This window comes from Papio anubis, chromosome 1 (assembly GCF_008728515.1).
Source record: "Papio anubis isolate 15944 chromosome 1, Panubis1.0, whole genome shotgun sequence".
Lineage (NCBI taxonomy): Eukaryota > Metazoa > Chordata > Mammalia > Primates > Cercopithecidae > Papio > Papio anubis.
The window spans coordinates 74,169,226-74,185,881 of record NC_044976.1 but is presented as its reverse complement, the minus strand read 5'-3'; the positions used below and the strand labels follow the sequence as shown (position 1 = coordinate 74,185,881).

The 16,656-nt window shown below is 38.5% G+C and overlaps 1 protein-coding gene across 1 annotated transcript in view; it reads right to left on the bottom strand.

Annotated features, from left to right (window-relative positions):
• MSH4 (mutS homolog 4) overlaps positions 1-16,656 on the bottom strand; it is a 121,178-nt gene that overhangs the window by 84,801 nt on the left and 19,721 nt on the right. The window contains exons 5-7 of the mRNA XM_017962610.3: positions 13,959-14,074; positions 12,569-12,742; positions 8,026-8,198 (exon numbers count right to left, since the gene is read on the bottom strand). Coding sequence (XP_017818099.2) covers positions 8,026-8,198; positions 12,569-12,742; positions 13,959-14,074 — 463 coding nt within the window. The remainder of the gene's footprint in view (positions 1-8,025; positions 8,199-12,568; positions 12,743-13,958; positions 14,075-16,656) is intronic.

Here is a 16,656-nt window from a genome sequence, read left to right as displayed (position 1 = left end):
ACTCTCTTCTGGCTTGTAAAGTTTCTGCTGAGAGATCTGCCGTTAGTCTGACGGGCTTCCCTTTGTGGGTAACCCGACCTTTCTCTCTGGCTGCGCTTAACATTTTCTCTCATTTCAACTTTGGTGAATCTGACAATTATGTCTTGGAGTTGCTCTTCTCGAGGAGTATCTTTGTGGCATTCTCTGTATTTCCTGAATTTGAATGTTGGCCTGCCTTGCTAGGTTGGTGAAGTTCTCCTGGATAATATCTTGAAGAGTGTTTTCCAACTTGGTTCCATTCTCGCTGTCAGTTTCAGGGACACCAATCAGACGTAGATTTGGTCTTTTCACATAGTCCCATATTTCTTGGAGGCTTTGTTCATTTCTTTTTACTTTTTTCTCTACACTTCTCTTCTCACTTCATCTCATTCATTTGATCTTCAATCACTGATACCCTTTCTTCCACTTGATCGAATCGGCTACTGAAGCTTGTGCATGCGTCATGTAGTTCTCGTGCCATGGTTTTCAGCTCCATCTGGTCATTTAAGGACTTCTCTATACTGTTTATTCTAGTTAGCCATTGGTCTCATCTTTTTTCAAGGTTTTTAGCTTCTTCATGATGGGTTTGAACATCCTTCCTTAGCTCGGAGAAGTCTGTTATTACCAATCTTCTGCAGCCTTCTTCTCTCAACTCGTCAAAGTCATTCTCTGTCCAGCTTTGTTCTGTTGTTGGTGAAGAGCTGTATTACTTTGGAGGAGAAGAGGCGCTCTGATTTTCAGAATTTTCAGCTTTTCTGCTCTGGTTTCTCCCCATCTTTGTGGTTTTATCTACCTTTGGTCTTTGATGATGATGACATAGAGATGGGGTTTTGGTGTGGATGTCCTTTCTGTTTGTTAGTTTTCCTTCTATCAGTCAGGACCCTCAGTTGCAGGTGTGTTGGAGTTTGCTAAAGGTCCTGTTTGCCTAGGTATCACCAGCGGAGGATGCAGAACAGCAAATATTGCAGAACCGCAGATGCTACTGTCTGATCCTTCTTCTGGAAGCTTCATCTCAGAGGGGCACCTGGCTGTATGAGGTGTCAGTTGGCCCCTACTGGGAGATATCTCCCAATTAGGCTACTCGGGGGTCAGGGACCCACTTGAGGAGCCAGTCTGTCCATTCTCAGATCTCAAACTCCATGCTGGGAGAACCACTACTGTCTTCAAAGCTGTCAGACAGTGACGTTTAAGTCTGCAGAAGTTTCTGCTGCTTTTTGTTCAGCTATGGCCTGCCCCCAGAGGTGGAGTCTTCAGAGGCAGGTAGGCTTCCTTGAGCTGCGGTGGGCTCCACCCAGTTGGAGCTTCTGGGCCGCTTTGTTTACCTACTCAAGCCTCAGCCATGGCAGATGCCCCTCCCTCAGGCTCACTGCTGCCTTGCAGTTCAATCTCAGACTGCTGTGCTAGCAGCGAGCAAGGCTCTGTGGGTGTGGGACCCTCCAAGCCAGGCACAGGATATAATATCCTGGTGTGCCATTTGCTAAGACCAGTGGAAAAGTGCAGTATTAGGAGTGTCCTGATTTTCCAGGTACTGTCTGTCACGGCTTCCCTTGGCTAGGAAAAGGAATTCCTGACCCCTTGCACTTCCCGGTTGAGGTGATGCCTCACCCTGCTCCATGGGCTGCACCCACTGTCTGACAAGCCCCAGTGAAATGAACCCAGCACCTCAGTTGGAAATGCAGAAATCACCCGTCTTCTGTGTCACTCATGCTGGGAGCTGCAGACTGGAGCTGTTCTTATTTGGCCATCTTGGAACCTCCCCTCTTTTCCCTTTTTTAAAAAAATTTATTTTGGATTTATGGGGTACATGTGCAGGTTTGTTGCATAGATACATTGTGTGATGCTGAGTTTGGGCTTTGACTGAATCCAGCACTCAGATAGTAAACATAGTACCCAATATTTTTGAACCCTTGCCCCACTCCTCTCCCCTTTTGAAGTCCCCAATATCTATTGTTCCCAACTTTATATCCCCATGTGTACCCAATGTTTAGCTCCCACATATAAGTGAGAACATGCAATATTTGGTTTTCTGTTTCTGCATACATTCACTTAGAATAATGGCCTCCAGCTACATCCATGCTGCCAAAAAGAACATGTTTTCATTCTTTTTATGACAGCATAGTATTCCAAGGTGTATATGTACCAAACTTTCCTCACCCAGTCCACTGTTGATAGGCACCTGGGTTCATTCCATGTCTTTGATACCACGAATAATGTTGCAATAAATATACGAGTGCAGGTGTCTTTTTGGGAGAACAATTTATTTACCTTTGGGTATATATCCAGTAATGGGATTGCTGGGTTGAATGGTAATTCTATTTTTAGTTCTCTGAGAAATCTCCAAACTGCTTTCCACAGAGGCCGAACTAATTTACAATCCTAACAACAATGTATAAGCATTTCCTTCTCTCTGCAGACTTGCCAATATCTGTTATTTTTTGACTTTTTAATAGTAGCTATTCCAACTGGTGTGAGATGGTATCTCACTGTGGTTTTGATTTGTACTTTTCTGAAGATTAGTGACATTGAGCATTTTTTCATATGTTTATTGGTCGGTTGTATGTCTTCCTTTTGAGAAGCTTCTGTTGATGTATTTTGCCCAGGGCAATTTTCTTATTCAAATAAGGGAACTAAGGTGTCCATTAAATTTAACAATATGGACAGTGGATGTTAAAGTCTTCCACTATTATTGTGTGGGACTCTAAGTCTCTTTGTAGGTCTCCAAGGACTTGCTTTATGGATCTGGGTGCTCCTGTATTGGGTGCAAGTATATTTAGGATAGTTAGCTCTTCTTGTTGTATTGATCCCTTGACCATTATGTAATGGCCTTCTTTGTCTCTTTTGATCTTTGTCGGTTTAAAGTCCATTTTATCAGAGACTAGGATTGCAACCCCTGTATTTTTTTTTTTTTTTTTTTTTTTGCTTTCCATTTTCTTGACAAATATTCCTCCATCCCTTTATTTTGAGCCTACGTGTGTCTTTGCACGTGAGATGGGTCTCCTGAATACAGCACACCAATGGGTCTTGACTCATCCAATTTGCCAGTCTGTGTCTTTTAATTGGGGCATTTAACCCATTTACATTTAAGGTTAATATTGTTATGTGTGAATTTGATCCTATCATCATGATGCTAGCTGGTTATTTTGCACATTAGTTGCAGTTTCTTCATAGTGCTGTTGGTCTTTATATTATGGTGTGTTTTTACAGTGGCTGGTACTGGTTTTTCCTTTCCATATTTAATGCTTCCTCAGGAGTTCTTGTAAGGCAGGCCTGGTGGTGACAAAATCCCTCAGCATTTGCTTGTCTGTAGAGGATTTTATTTCTCCTTTACTTATGAAGTTAAGTTAGGCTGGATGAAATTGTGGGTTGAAAATTCTTTTCTTTAAGAATACTGAATATTGGCCCCCACTCTCTTCTTGCTTGTAGGGTTTCTGCAGAGAGATCTGCTGTTAGCCTCATGGGCTTCCGTTTGTAAATAACCTGACCTTTCTCGCTGGCTGTCCTTAACATTTTTTTCTTTCATTTCAACCTTGGTGAATCTGATGACAATGAGACAGAAAACTAACAAGGTTATTCAGGACTTGAACTCAGCTCTGGGCCAAGCGGACCTAATAGACATCTACAGAACTCTCCACCCCAAATAAACAGGATATACATTCTTCTCAGCACCACATAGCACTTATTCTAAAATCTAACCACACAATTGGAAGCAAAACACTCTTCAGCAAATGGAACAGAATAGAAATCAAACAGTCTCTCAGACCACAGTGTAATCACATTAGAACTCAGGATTAAGAAACTCACTCAAAACTGCACAACTACCTGGAAACTGAACAACCTGCTCCTGAATGACTACTGGGTAAATAACGAAATTAAGGCAGAAATAAAGAAGTACTTTGAAACCAATGAAAACAAAGAGACAATGTACCAGAATCTCTGGGACACAGCTAAACCAGGGTTAAGAGGGAAATTTATAGCACTAAATGCCCACATCAGAGAGGGGGAAAGATCTAAAATCGACACCCTGACATCACTATTAAAAGAACAAGAGAAGCAAGAGCAAACAAATTCAAAAGCTAGCAGAAGGCAAGAAATAACGAAGATCAGAGTAGAACTGAAGGATACAGAGACATGAAAAACCCTTCAAAAACTCCATGAACCTGGGAGCTGGTTTTTTGAAAAGATTAACAAAGTAGACCACTATTCAGACTAACAAAAAAGAAAAGGGAGAAGAATCAAATAGACACAATAAAAAATGATAAAGGGGATATCACCACTGATCCCACAGAAATACAAACTAACATCAGAGAATACTAAAAACACCTCTACACAAATAAACTAGAAAAATATAGAAGAAATGGGTAAATTCCTGGACATATACACCCTCCCAAGACTAAACCAGGAAGAAATTGAATCTGTGAATAGATCAATAACAAGTTCTGAAATTGAGGGAGTAATTAATAGTCCACCAACCAAAAAAAGCCCAGGACCAGATGGATGTACAGCCAAATTCTACAAGAGGTACAAAGAGGAGCTGGTAGCATTCCTTTTGAAACTATTCCAAACAATAGAATAAGAGGGACTCCTCCCTAACTCATTTTATGAGGCCAGTATTATCCTCATTCCAAAACCTGGCAGAGACACAACAAAAAAAGAAAATTTCAGGCCAATATCCCTGATGAACATTGATGTGAAAATCCTCAGTAAAATACTGGCAAACTGAATCCAGCAGCATATCAAAAAGCTTATCCATCACAATCAAGTTGGCTTTATCCCTGGGATGGAAGGCTAGTTCAACATATGCAAATCAATAAACGTAATCTGTCACATAAACAGAACCAATGACAAAAACCACATGATTATCTCAATAGATGCAGAAAAGGCCTTCGATAAAATTCAACACCCCTTCATGTTAAAAAACTGTCAATAAACTAGGTATTGATGGGACTTATCTCAAAATAATAAGAGCTATTTATGACAAACCCACAGCCCATATCACACCGAATGGGCAAAAGCTTGGAAGCATTCTCTTTGAAAACCGGCACAAGACAAGGATGTCCTTTCTCACCACTCCTATTCAACATAGTATTGGGAGTTCTAGCCAGGGAAATCAGGCAAAAGAAAGAAATAAAGGGTATTCAAATAGGGAGAGAGGAAGTCAAATTGTCTCTGTCTGCAGATGACATGATTATATATTTAGAAAACCCCATAGTCTCAGCGAAAAAACTCCTTAAGCTGATAAGCAACTTCAGCAAAGTCTCAGGACACAAAATGAATGTGCAAAAGTCACAAGTATTCCTATACACCAATAATAGACAAGCAGAGAGCCAAATCATGAGTGAACTCCCATTCACAACTGCTATGAAGAAAATAAAATACCTAGAAACACAACTTACAAGGGAACTGAAGGACCTCTTCAATGAAAACTACAAAAAGAACTCAAGGAAATAAGAGAGGACACAAACAAATGGAAAGACATTCCATGCTCATGGATAGGAAGAATCAATATTGTGAAAATGGCCACACTGCCCAAAGTAATTTATAGATTCAACATTATTCCCATCAAGCTACCAGTGACTTTCTTCACAGAACTAGAAAAAACTACTTTAAATTTCATATGGAACCAAAAAAGAGATCATATAGCCAAAACAATCCAAAGCAAAGAAAACAAAGTTGAAGGTATTATGCTACCTGACTTCAAACTACTACAAGTCTACAGTAACCAAAACAGCATGGTACTGGTACCAAAACAGATATAGAGATCAATGGAACAGAACAGAGGCCTCAGAAATAACACCACATATCTAGAACCATCTGATGTTCGACAAACTTGACAAAAACAAGCAATGGGGAAAAGATTCCCTGTTTAATAAATGGTGCTGGGAAAACTGGCTAGACATATGCAGAAAGCTGAAACTGGATGCCTTCCTTACACCTTATACAAAAATTAATTCAAGATGGATTAAAGACTTAAATGAAAGACCTAAAACCATAAAAACCCTAGAAGAAAACCTAGGCAATATCATTCAGGACATAGGCATAGGCAAAAACTTCATGATTAAAACACCAAAAGCAATGGCAAGAGAAGCCAAAATTGAGAATTAGGATCTAATTAAACTAAAGTGCTTCTGCTCAGCAAAAGAAACTGTCATCAGAGTGAACAGGCAACCTACAGAATGGGAGAAAATTTTTGCAATCTACCCATCTGACAAAGCTCTAAAACCCAGAATCCACAAGGAACTTAAACAAATTTACAAGAAAAAAACAACCCCATCAAAACGTGGCCAAAGGATATGAACAGACACTTCTCAAAAGAGGATATTTGTGTGGCCAACAAACATGAAAAAAAGCTCATCATCACTGATCATTAGAGAAATGCAAATCAAAACCACAATGAGATACCAGCTCACGCCAATTAGAATGTCCATCATTAAAAAGTAAGAAAACAACAGTTTCTGGAGAGGATGTGGAGAAATAGGAACACTTTTACACTGTTGGTGGGAGTGTAAATTAGTTTAACCATTGTGGAAGACAGTGTGGTGATTCCTCAAGGATCTAGAACCAGAAATATCATTTGATCCAGCAATCCTATCACTGGGTATATACCTCAAAATTTATAAATCATTCTACTATAAAGACACACGCACACATATGTTTACTGCAGCACTATTTACAATAGCAAAGGCTGGGAACCAACCCAAATGCCCATCAATGATAGATTGGATGAAGAAAATGTGGCACATATACACCATGGAACACTATGCAGCCATAAAAAGAATGAGTTCATGACCTTTGCAGGGACATGGATGAAGCTGGAAACCATCATCCTCAGCAAACTAATGCAAGAATAGAAAACTAAACACTGCATGTTTTCACTCATAAGTGGGAGTTGAACGATGAGAACACATGGACACAGGGAGGGGAACATCACACACTGGGGCCTGTCAGTGAGTGGAGGGAAAGGGGAGGGAGAGCATTAGGACAAATCCCTAATGCATGCAAGGGTTAAAACCTAGATGATGGGTTGATAGGTGCAGCAAACTACCATGGCACATGTATAACTATGTAACAAACCTGCATGTTCAGAACATTTCAACACATGTATTCCAGAACTTAAAGTGAAGAAAAAAAAATTAGCAATATGCCTGTTGGTGACTGTGTTAGGTTGAGTTCTCCAGAAACAGACCCTGAGGCAAGGGCAGTTTTCTTATCCCATGTTATAGCTTGAATTGTGACCCCCAAATGACATTGTGAAGTCCTAACTCCGGGTATCTGTAAGTGTGACCTTATTTGGAAATTGCGTCTTTGCAAATGTAATCAAGTTAATGTGAGGTTATTAAGGTAGGTCTTAATATAACATGACTAGTGTCTTTATAAGAAGACAATGTGAAGACACACAGGGAGAAAACCACATGACAATAGAAGCAGAGATTGCAATGACAAGCCTGTGAGCCAAGGCCCATCGTGGACTGACAGCGACCATCAAAAGCTAGAAAGGGGCAAAGGATTCTCCCCTATAGGTTTCAGAAGGAGCATGGCTTTTCTGACACCTTATTTTCAGCTTCTAGCTTCCAGAACTATAAGAAAAAAACTTTCTGTTGTTTTAAACCATGGAGTATGTACTAGTTTTTAGAGCAGCCTAGGAAACAACTACATCCCATCTGTTGATAATTACCTAGTCTGGACAAATCTTCCCGTCTTTGAGGATTACCATGGAGAAAAAGAGTATAAGGCATCTATGAACAACAACAACAACAACAACAACAAACCAAAAAAAAAAAAAAAAACAGAAAAAAATGGAAAAGAAAAGCATACAGGAAATCAAAATATATTACATAATGTACCTCTGAAATTATTTACTACAGGATTCAGTGGAAAATCTCAGGAAAATAGCTTTCATAAAAGAATACAAGAATTTACACCACTACTTGTCTTTCAGAAACATGGAAAAATAAGTCAATTGCATTTTTTAATAATTTGTATTTATAACATTAAATAATATTGATTTACCTGATTGAAGTCCGAAAAATAGTTCCTCATCTTGAAGTAGTTCTTGAACACAATCTAATCTCATGTTAATGGTTTCAACATCAACTAGAGGTTCTAATATATTAGAACGAAGTCGTCTACTCCCTCCAGGAGTCTTAGTATAATTTAGAACACCAAAGAGAGTGTGATTATTCCTTTCAAAACACAAGAAATGTCATTAAGAATACAAAGAAGAATGCAAGAAAATTTCATTTCACTTTGTAATTAAACAATCCTATAATCTACAGCAATGATTCTTAAACTTTGCTGTGCATACAATTACATGAGTTTCTAATTCAGTAGGTCTAAGAAAAAGCATGAGGATCTACATTTTGGGCCAGGCATGGTGGCTCACACCCATAATCTCAACACTCTGGCAGGCCAAGACAGGAGGAATGCTTGAACCCAGGAGTTTAAGACCAGCATGGACAACATAGTGAGAACCTGTGTCTACAAAAAACTAAAAATTAACTGGACATGGTGGCACAGGCCTTTAGTCCCAGTTACTCAGGAGGCTGAGATGGGAGGATTGTTTGAGCCCAGGAGGTCGATGCTGCAATGAACCATACTTGCACTACTGTACTCCAGTGTGGTAACAGATCTTGTCTCAAAAAAATGTTTTTAGATATATTTTGAACAAGCTCCCAAATATGCTATTGGTCAATGAACTACACTTTAACAAGGATGAATAGAATCTCCTTGTATTTTATACTTCTTTTATAGATCAGTTACAATATTCAGACTAATATAAAGTTTTCTAGTCTATTTATTCCATCCATAATAGCAAGATATCAATAATATATCCTTAACGGTGGAGGGATTTTATATTGTTAAAATAAGTATTTACTATAATCATGTAGTTCTAATGACAAGTACAAGAGAATTTCATAATTTCTAAGTGATTTATAAAGAAATGAGCTATTCTAGAGAATGCTGGCCAGGCATGGTGGCTCAAGCTTGTAATCCCAGCACTTTGGGAGGCAGAGGCAGGTGGATCACTTGAGGTTAGGAGTTCAAGACCAGCCTGGTCAACATGGTGAAATCCCATCTCTACTAAAAAAAAAATATATATATATACAAAAATTAGCCACGTATAGTGGCAGGCACCTGTAATCCCAGTTTCTCAGGAGGCTGAGCCATGAGAATCACTTGAACCTAGGAGGCAGAGGTTACAGTGAGCTGAGATTGTGCCACTGCATTCCAGCCTGGCCTGCAAAGTGAGACTCTGTCTAAAACAAATAAAAACAAAGAAACAAAAAAAAATGCATTTAGTTGAACTATTTATTCGACAACTTCATATAATACATATAAAAAACCTGATTCATTTTAATACTCAACAAATATTTTTTGAGCCCTTATGGTATTCAAAACTCTATGCTAAACACTGGGCATACAAGATGGACATGATACCTATCTTCATGGACCTTACAGCCGAATGGCGATTGCCAGTAACTTTTTTCTTTTTTTTGAGACAGAGTTTTGCCCTGTTGTCCAGGCTGGAGTACAGTAGCACTATCTAGGCTCACTGCTACCTCTGCCTCCAGGGTTCAAATGATTCTCTTGCCTCAGCCTCCTGACTAGCTGGGACTACAGGTGTGCCACTATGACGGCTAAATTTTGTATTTTTGGTAAAGACAGGGTTTCACTATGGCGACCAGGCTGACCTCGAACTCCTGACCTCAAGTGATCCACCCACGTTGGCCTCCCCAGGGAGCAGGGATTATAGGCATGAGCCACGGCACCCAGCCATTGCCAACAACTTTTGTCAGTTTACTGACCATGATTGAAGACAAGACAAAGAGGAAGGGGAAATAAACAATAAAAACAATAAACACATAATCATATCAAGAAAATAATTTCAGGTACAGAAACTGTTAAAAAAACAAAAACAACAACAGGCCAGGCGTGGTGGCTCACGCCTGTAATCCCAGAACTTTGGGAGGCCGAGGCAGGTGGATCACGAGGTCAGGAGATCGAGACCATCCTGGCTAACACGGTTAAACCCCGTCTCTACTAAAAATACAAAAAATAATTAGATGGACCTGGGTGGCAGGCGCCTGTAGTCTCAGCTACTTGTGAGGCTGAGGCAGGAGAGTGGCGTGAACCTGGGAGGCAGAACTTGCAGTGAGCCGAGATTGCACCACTGCACTCCAGCCTGGGATACACAGTGAGACTCCGTCTCAAAAAATTTTAAAAAATTAAAAAAAACAGGAATATACAGAGAAGGACCAGGATGGTTGCTTTAGTTAGGTTGATTAAGAAAGACTTCCCTATGAATTTGACAGTAGAGTTGAGAACTGAATGATTAAAAAAGAAGGCAGCAAAGACGATGATGATGGGATGGGAATCATGACAACAATAATGAGGATAGCTAACATAAAATGATACTTAGTATGTACCCAGAATTGTTCTAAGCATTTTAAATGTATTAACTTGTTTATTCTAATAACCATGTTATGAGAGAGACACTATTATTGGCCACATCATTTTACAACAGAAGGAACGTAAGTACAAGGAAATTAGGTAACTTGTCTAAGATTTCCAAGTAACTAGCATGGCAGTAATTTAAGCCCAGGAAGTCTGGTTCCAGAACAAAAAAGAAGATCAAGGTTAGTGGAGCTTTGCAAGTCGGGGTAAGAATAGAGGGAGATGAATGAAGAAGTTGATAGAAGCCAGGACACAGAAGTCCTTGTAGGCCAAAGAGTCTGGATTCTATTGTAAATGTAAGGAGAGCCATTGGAAAGTTTTCAGCAGAAGAGTTACAAGATCTGATTTCTGGATTAAAAGGATATCACAGTCTGACTACTATTAATATGTTGAGAATAAACTATAGGAAGGTAAGAAGGGGGCAGAAAGAAAAGTTAGGAGGCTATTATAGTAGCTTATGCTAAAGATGATAGAGGTTTGGGTTAGGGTGGTAGCCTTGGAAATGGTGAGAAGTGATCCAGCACTGGTATATACTCTGAAGGCTAGATCAAGAGGATTTTCTGATGGATCAAATCTGAGGTGTGAAAGGAGAGGAAACAAGAATGACTTTTAAGATTTAGTCATCATTCTACCAGATTTTAGTCATACCAATTTAAACACATTTGTAGGAAACTACTCATATCAACTGGCTGGGGGCGGGGGGGGGTCTCCCATCACATGTACAATTTTTTTTTTTCTTTGAGAACTTATTTCTGTGGGAACAAAGGAAGTAAGGGGCACACATGAACCTCCCATTTGTTATAGAAATCAATGGATGTAAGACTGCACTGAACAGGCTGTAAGCCTATGGAAGCATTGCAGCTATTCAGATAGTTCAGTACGTAGAATATCCATCTTTTAACCTGAGGATTCTTTCATTTAAGTCTGTGAAAAGACTTCTCAATTGTTCCTTTCAACTATAATACTAACTCCTGGAGATCAGACATTCTATTATTTAAGTATCTGTATCCCTAATACATAGCAGGAAGTCAAACAATGTTTGACAATGATAATGACAAATAATGATAAAGTATGAAACATGACAAGGTAAAACTGAATATAAAACACTTTGTAATAACTACCAGGCTTGATCATTGATTTTCTATGCTATGATAACATAGGATATCATAGAAAGTCAAAGACAGAGTAATTTTAACCTATAACCTAATGGATGTGAAGTTGTATCTAACTGTAGTTTTGATTTGTAGATCCTTAATGACTAGTAAAGTTTAGCATATTTTCATATGCTCTATTAAGTTCCTTTCATAAAGGAAAAACTTCATATAATACATATAAAAAACCTGATTCATTTTAATACTCAACATATATTTGAGTACTTACTGGCCATTTATTTATCTTCTTTGTAAAAGTGTCTATTAAGTTCCTTTACCCAGCTCTGAATGCGGTTGCTTTTTGTTATTTAGTACAAACATCTTTTTAAAACTTGATTTTGTTGAAACACCTGACCAGTTCAGCAATAACAGTACAATGATTTAAAATATGCTTATTCAATATTTCTCCACCATTAGCTGGGCATGGCAGTTTGTGCCCATAATTTCAGCTACTTGGGAGGCTGAGGCAGGAGAATCATTTGAGCCCAGGAGTTTGAGACCAGCCTGGACAAAATAGCAAGACCCTACCTCTTAAATACAATTCTCCATCAAATAATTTAAAGAAGTTTAGGCTGAGAGCAGCAGCTCATGGCTGTAATTCCAGCACTTTGGGAGTCCGAGGCAGGTGGATAATTTGAGATCCAGAATTCGAGACCAGCCCGGCCAATATGGTGAAACCCTATCTCTACTAAAAATACAAAAATTAGCTAGGCATGGTGGCATATGCCTGTAGTCCCAGCAACTTGGGAGGCTGAGACAGAAGAATTTCTTGAACCTGGGAGGCAGAGGTTGCAGTGAACCAACATCGCACCACTGCACTCTAGCCTGGGCAACAAGAGTGAAACTCCATCTCAAAATTAAAAAAAAAAGAACTTTAAAGTAACTATTTATAGAAAAAAAATAAAATATACCTATATATTTTATAAGAAAAAAATGGATGATCTTACCTACAGTCTTGATTATTAATTAACAATTCAAGGTTTTGGGCTGATGATGAATCTATCATGGCTGTCTGTTCACTACCCTGGAAACAAATCTTCAGCGATTTTGGTGCATATACTGAATTTTGAATAAATTCAACATATTTTAACAAAGCTGCAACAGCTGCAAGGCAGTAATACCTAAAAGATGACCAATAATACATCACTATAAGTCATTAATATTAAAAAAATTATCTATTTCCCCTTAATTTAAGAAAAATTATAAATATTTGCATAGCATTGCTTAAACTCAAAAGGAAAAGGTACACCAGGTATTTCATATTTTTGAAAACTAGGTAAATAACCTCTAAATCATAAAAATTAATGAAAATAAATAATTTGCTCAAGTCTGACACTTAAGGGACTTTAAATTCTGATAAATCCTGTTTTAGGAGATAACATTCAATCAAAGGTAATTTGCATCAATTTTTGATGTACCATTCTAAAGTATTCAGATAATGTTGGGAATGTCTGATACTTTATTTATTTATTTTGAGACAGGGTCTGGTTCTGTCATCCAGGCTGGGGTGCAGTGGCATGATCTCGGCTCACTGCAACCTCCACCTCCCAGGCTCAAGCAATCCTCCTGCCTCAGCCTCCCAAGTAGCTGGGATGACAGCCATGTACCACCACATCCAGGTAATTTTTGTATTTTTGGTAGAGATGGGGTTTTGTCATGTTGCTGAGGCTGGTCTCAAACTCCTTGACCTCCCGAAGTGCTGGGATTTCAGGCATGAGTCACTGTGCCCAGCCTGGAAAAATCTGGTACTTTAATGGTAGAATCAAGTCTCAATGTATAGAGAAGTATGTTATGATCTCAGTGAGAATGATTGTTATTAACTAAGTAAACAGGTAATCTAATCTGGCTCAAAGAAAGCATCTATTTCGTATGTTCTAGGAAACATGTGTTCCAAAAATATCATTCTCTGTCTCATGCTGAATCTTTTAGGAGTAAAGATAGAAAGAAACAGGAACACATCTTCACCTGTGTTTCGCTTCTATGCCCTCACATTTCCAGTTTACTATAGCTACTTGAGCTTTTCACTCCAAAGTGAGCAGCAACAATTAGGCCAATAGATTATGACTAATTTGGAGAAATTCTATATAAATTAAGTTAGCAATATATGCCTTGTGTATAAATTTTAGTTAACTATTTCACTATTTCAATAATTACTGTCTATTATGAACCAGGGAATTTTCCAGGTGGTAGGAATGCAGCAGAGAACAAAACAGACAAAAGTCCCTGCCCTTGTGGAACTCACACTGGAGATTTATTTGCTTTCCTTAAGTTATAACTTACTTGATATGATATTGGTAGCTGTGGGCTAGTAAAAAAATAAATAAATACATAACTTACTTGGACTGAACCTCCATTAGAACAGTGCTGAATTCTGCTATGCATAACTGTTCAATGTACTCTAATCCTTTTGTTTCATTGAAGTATTTCCTTTGGATAGTAGTGAAATTAACATTCTGAAAAGAAGTTTTAACTTCAAAATAAAGTTTGAAGTACCATGCGCTTGCCCAAAACTGCTTTCTTAAACACATGCTCGTAACTAGGTAAGTGACTTAAATATTGTATAAAAATTTCAACATTTACATAAGAACTTTTCTTATTTATATAAAAATGATTATCCTCACTAAGTGAATTATAGTACAGTTTGTATCTCTTATTAGACCTTACTCTTATGAGATTTAATGGAATATGTTAGATACAATAATAAAAATAAACATGACAGTCTATACCTTTTAGTAATTTTTTGTATAGAAAATAACTTTTCACAGTTTTATATTCATCTTTCCATAGTCTATCATAATTGACAAAGGGTAGATTCTTATAATGTCCTAGGTGAAAAGATGAAAACACCAATTCTACCTATTTATGATATACTATTTACATAAAGTGAATTGAATTTATTTAGAACAAAGAGAAAATTATAATCTTTTTGAGACAGGGTCTCACTCTGTTGCCTAGGCTGGAGTACAGCAGCATGATCATAGCTAACTACAAATTTGAACTCCAGGATACAAGCAATCTGCTTGCTTCATCCTCCTGAGTAGCTGGGACTACAGGCACACACCATTACATCTGGCTAATTTTTTTTTTTTTTTTAAGCAGAGACAAGTTCTCCCTATGTTGCCCAGGCTAGTCTCAAACTCCTGGGCTCAAGTGATTCTCTCACATTGGCCTCCCAAAGTGCTGGAATTACCAGTGTGAGACATCAGCACCCAGTTGATAATGGAACTTTTAAAAAGCATCAAGTTGTTAAGTAAAAGGTTTGCCTCCTTTGAATAAAACTAATGGTTAAGAAAAGGTAATATTATATCAATGGACTACATAAGAGCTGTTAAGAATGAAAAAAATATCATGACCAAGTAGGGACATATCTTATTAACTCTGGTTTTCATATAAATAAAATTCTGAAAAGTCAAGTAACTTTTCTGATATTATACAGTTGATCTGTGCCAAAGCTGAGACTCAAATTTAGATTTCTTTGAAGTCCATTTTCCTTTTACTTCATATTGCTTTTGATTTAATGCAGGTCCTTTTTTTTTTCTTAAGAGTGGGGTCTCACTATGTTGCCCAGGCTAGATTTGAACTACTGGGCTCAAGTGATCCTCCCACCCTGGCCTCCCAAGTACCTGGGACTATAGGCACATGCCACTGCACCTGGTTAATGAAGGTCTTCTTATGGTAAGTGTAGTCATAATAGTAATAATGATAATAATAATACTGAATTTTCCCTCTACTTAGAATACTTTTACAAATACCTCCATGGCTTGCTCCCTCACTCCATTCAGAACTTTGCCCAAATGTAACCTTATCAACAAGGCCATCTCTGATTACCCTATATAAAATATCAATTCTCTAGGAGGTTGGTACCTCCTATTGTTCCTAATTTACTGATTAAAAAACTGAAGCTCAAAGAAGCTAAGTGTCATGTACTAGGTTACTTAGAGTCAAGATTTGAAACTGGGACAATCTGACTTCTCTATTCTTAAGCACTATGCTATACTGCCTTACTATTCAAATGTACTGAAATTATGTTGTTTTTGCCTTTGGAGGACTTATCCCCCATTCCATGTGATTCTGGAAGGCCTAGCTATCATAGTATTCTGCATCCCACAGCAAAAGGATTAGTCAATCATAGTGGATCTACCCCAAGAAATAGTGATTACTCTAACGTGTGAGAAAATGAACAAAGCAGGATCAGTCAGTATCCTTCCCTGGAATTCATACGTGGACACTGGAATAAAGAAATTATTTTCCCTTTGGGTTAGCTAAGCTGAGACGACATCAACCTTGAGCCATTAGCAATCATCTTCTTAAATCTCATAGAAGTAAACTATCTGCAGTAGAAAAAGGATGATATGGGGAATGAGAGTAGTGATAAAGATTCTCTCTTTGACCAAACTCTACCTGGGCTACTATGAGCCTTCTTCTCAACTACCCTCCATCCAGCCTATAAAGACGTGAACGAAACACTAACAGTGTTTCTAACTGTTCAAAGTCACATCCCTAGGATGACCTTAACCTCTTGTAAAATGCCAGCCTAAGAAAACTCAGGCTGCCAAAAAAAAAAAAGGAACTGTGTATTCCACTTAACACCTAAAGATAGGGTCCCTGTCTCCTATTCTCTGTGGGAGAGTAGGAGCCTAACTTCGGTAAGTGCCAGTCAGCAAACCCAGATTTTTTGTTGTTGTTCTTTTGAGATGGAGTCTTGCTCGTTGCCCAGGCTGGAGTGCAGTGGCACGATCTCGCCTCGTTGCAACCTCCGCCTCCCAGGTTTAAGTGATTCTCCTGCCTCAGCTTCCCAAGTAGCTGGGACTACAGGCACGTGCCACCAGGCCTGGCTAAATTTTTTGTATTTTTAGTAGAGATAGGGTTTCACCATGTTTGCTAGGATGGTCTCAATCTCCTGACCTCGTGATCCTCCCGCCTTGGCCTCCAAAAGTGCTGGGATTACAGGCATGAGCCACCGCAACCGGTCTTACTTTTTGTTGTAATAATTTTTTACTTCCCTGACTTTAATGAGCTTGTGCTTACTCCTCCT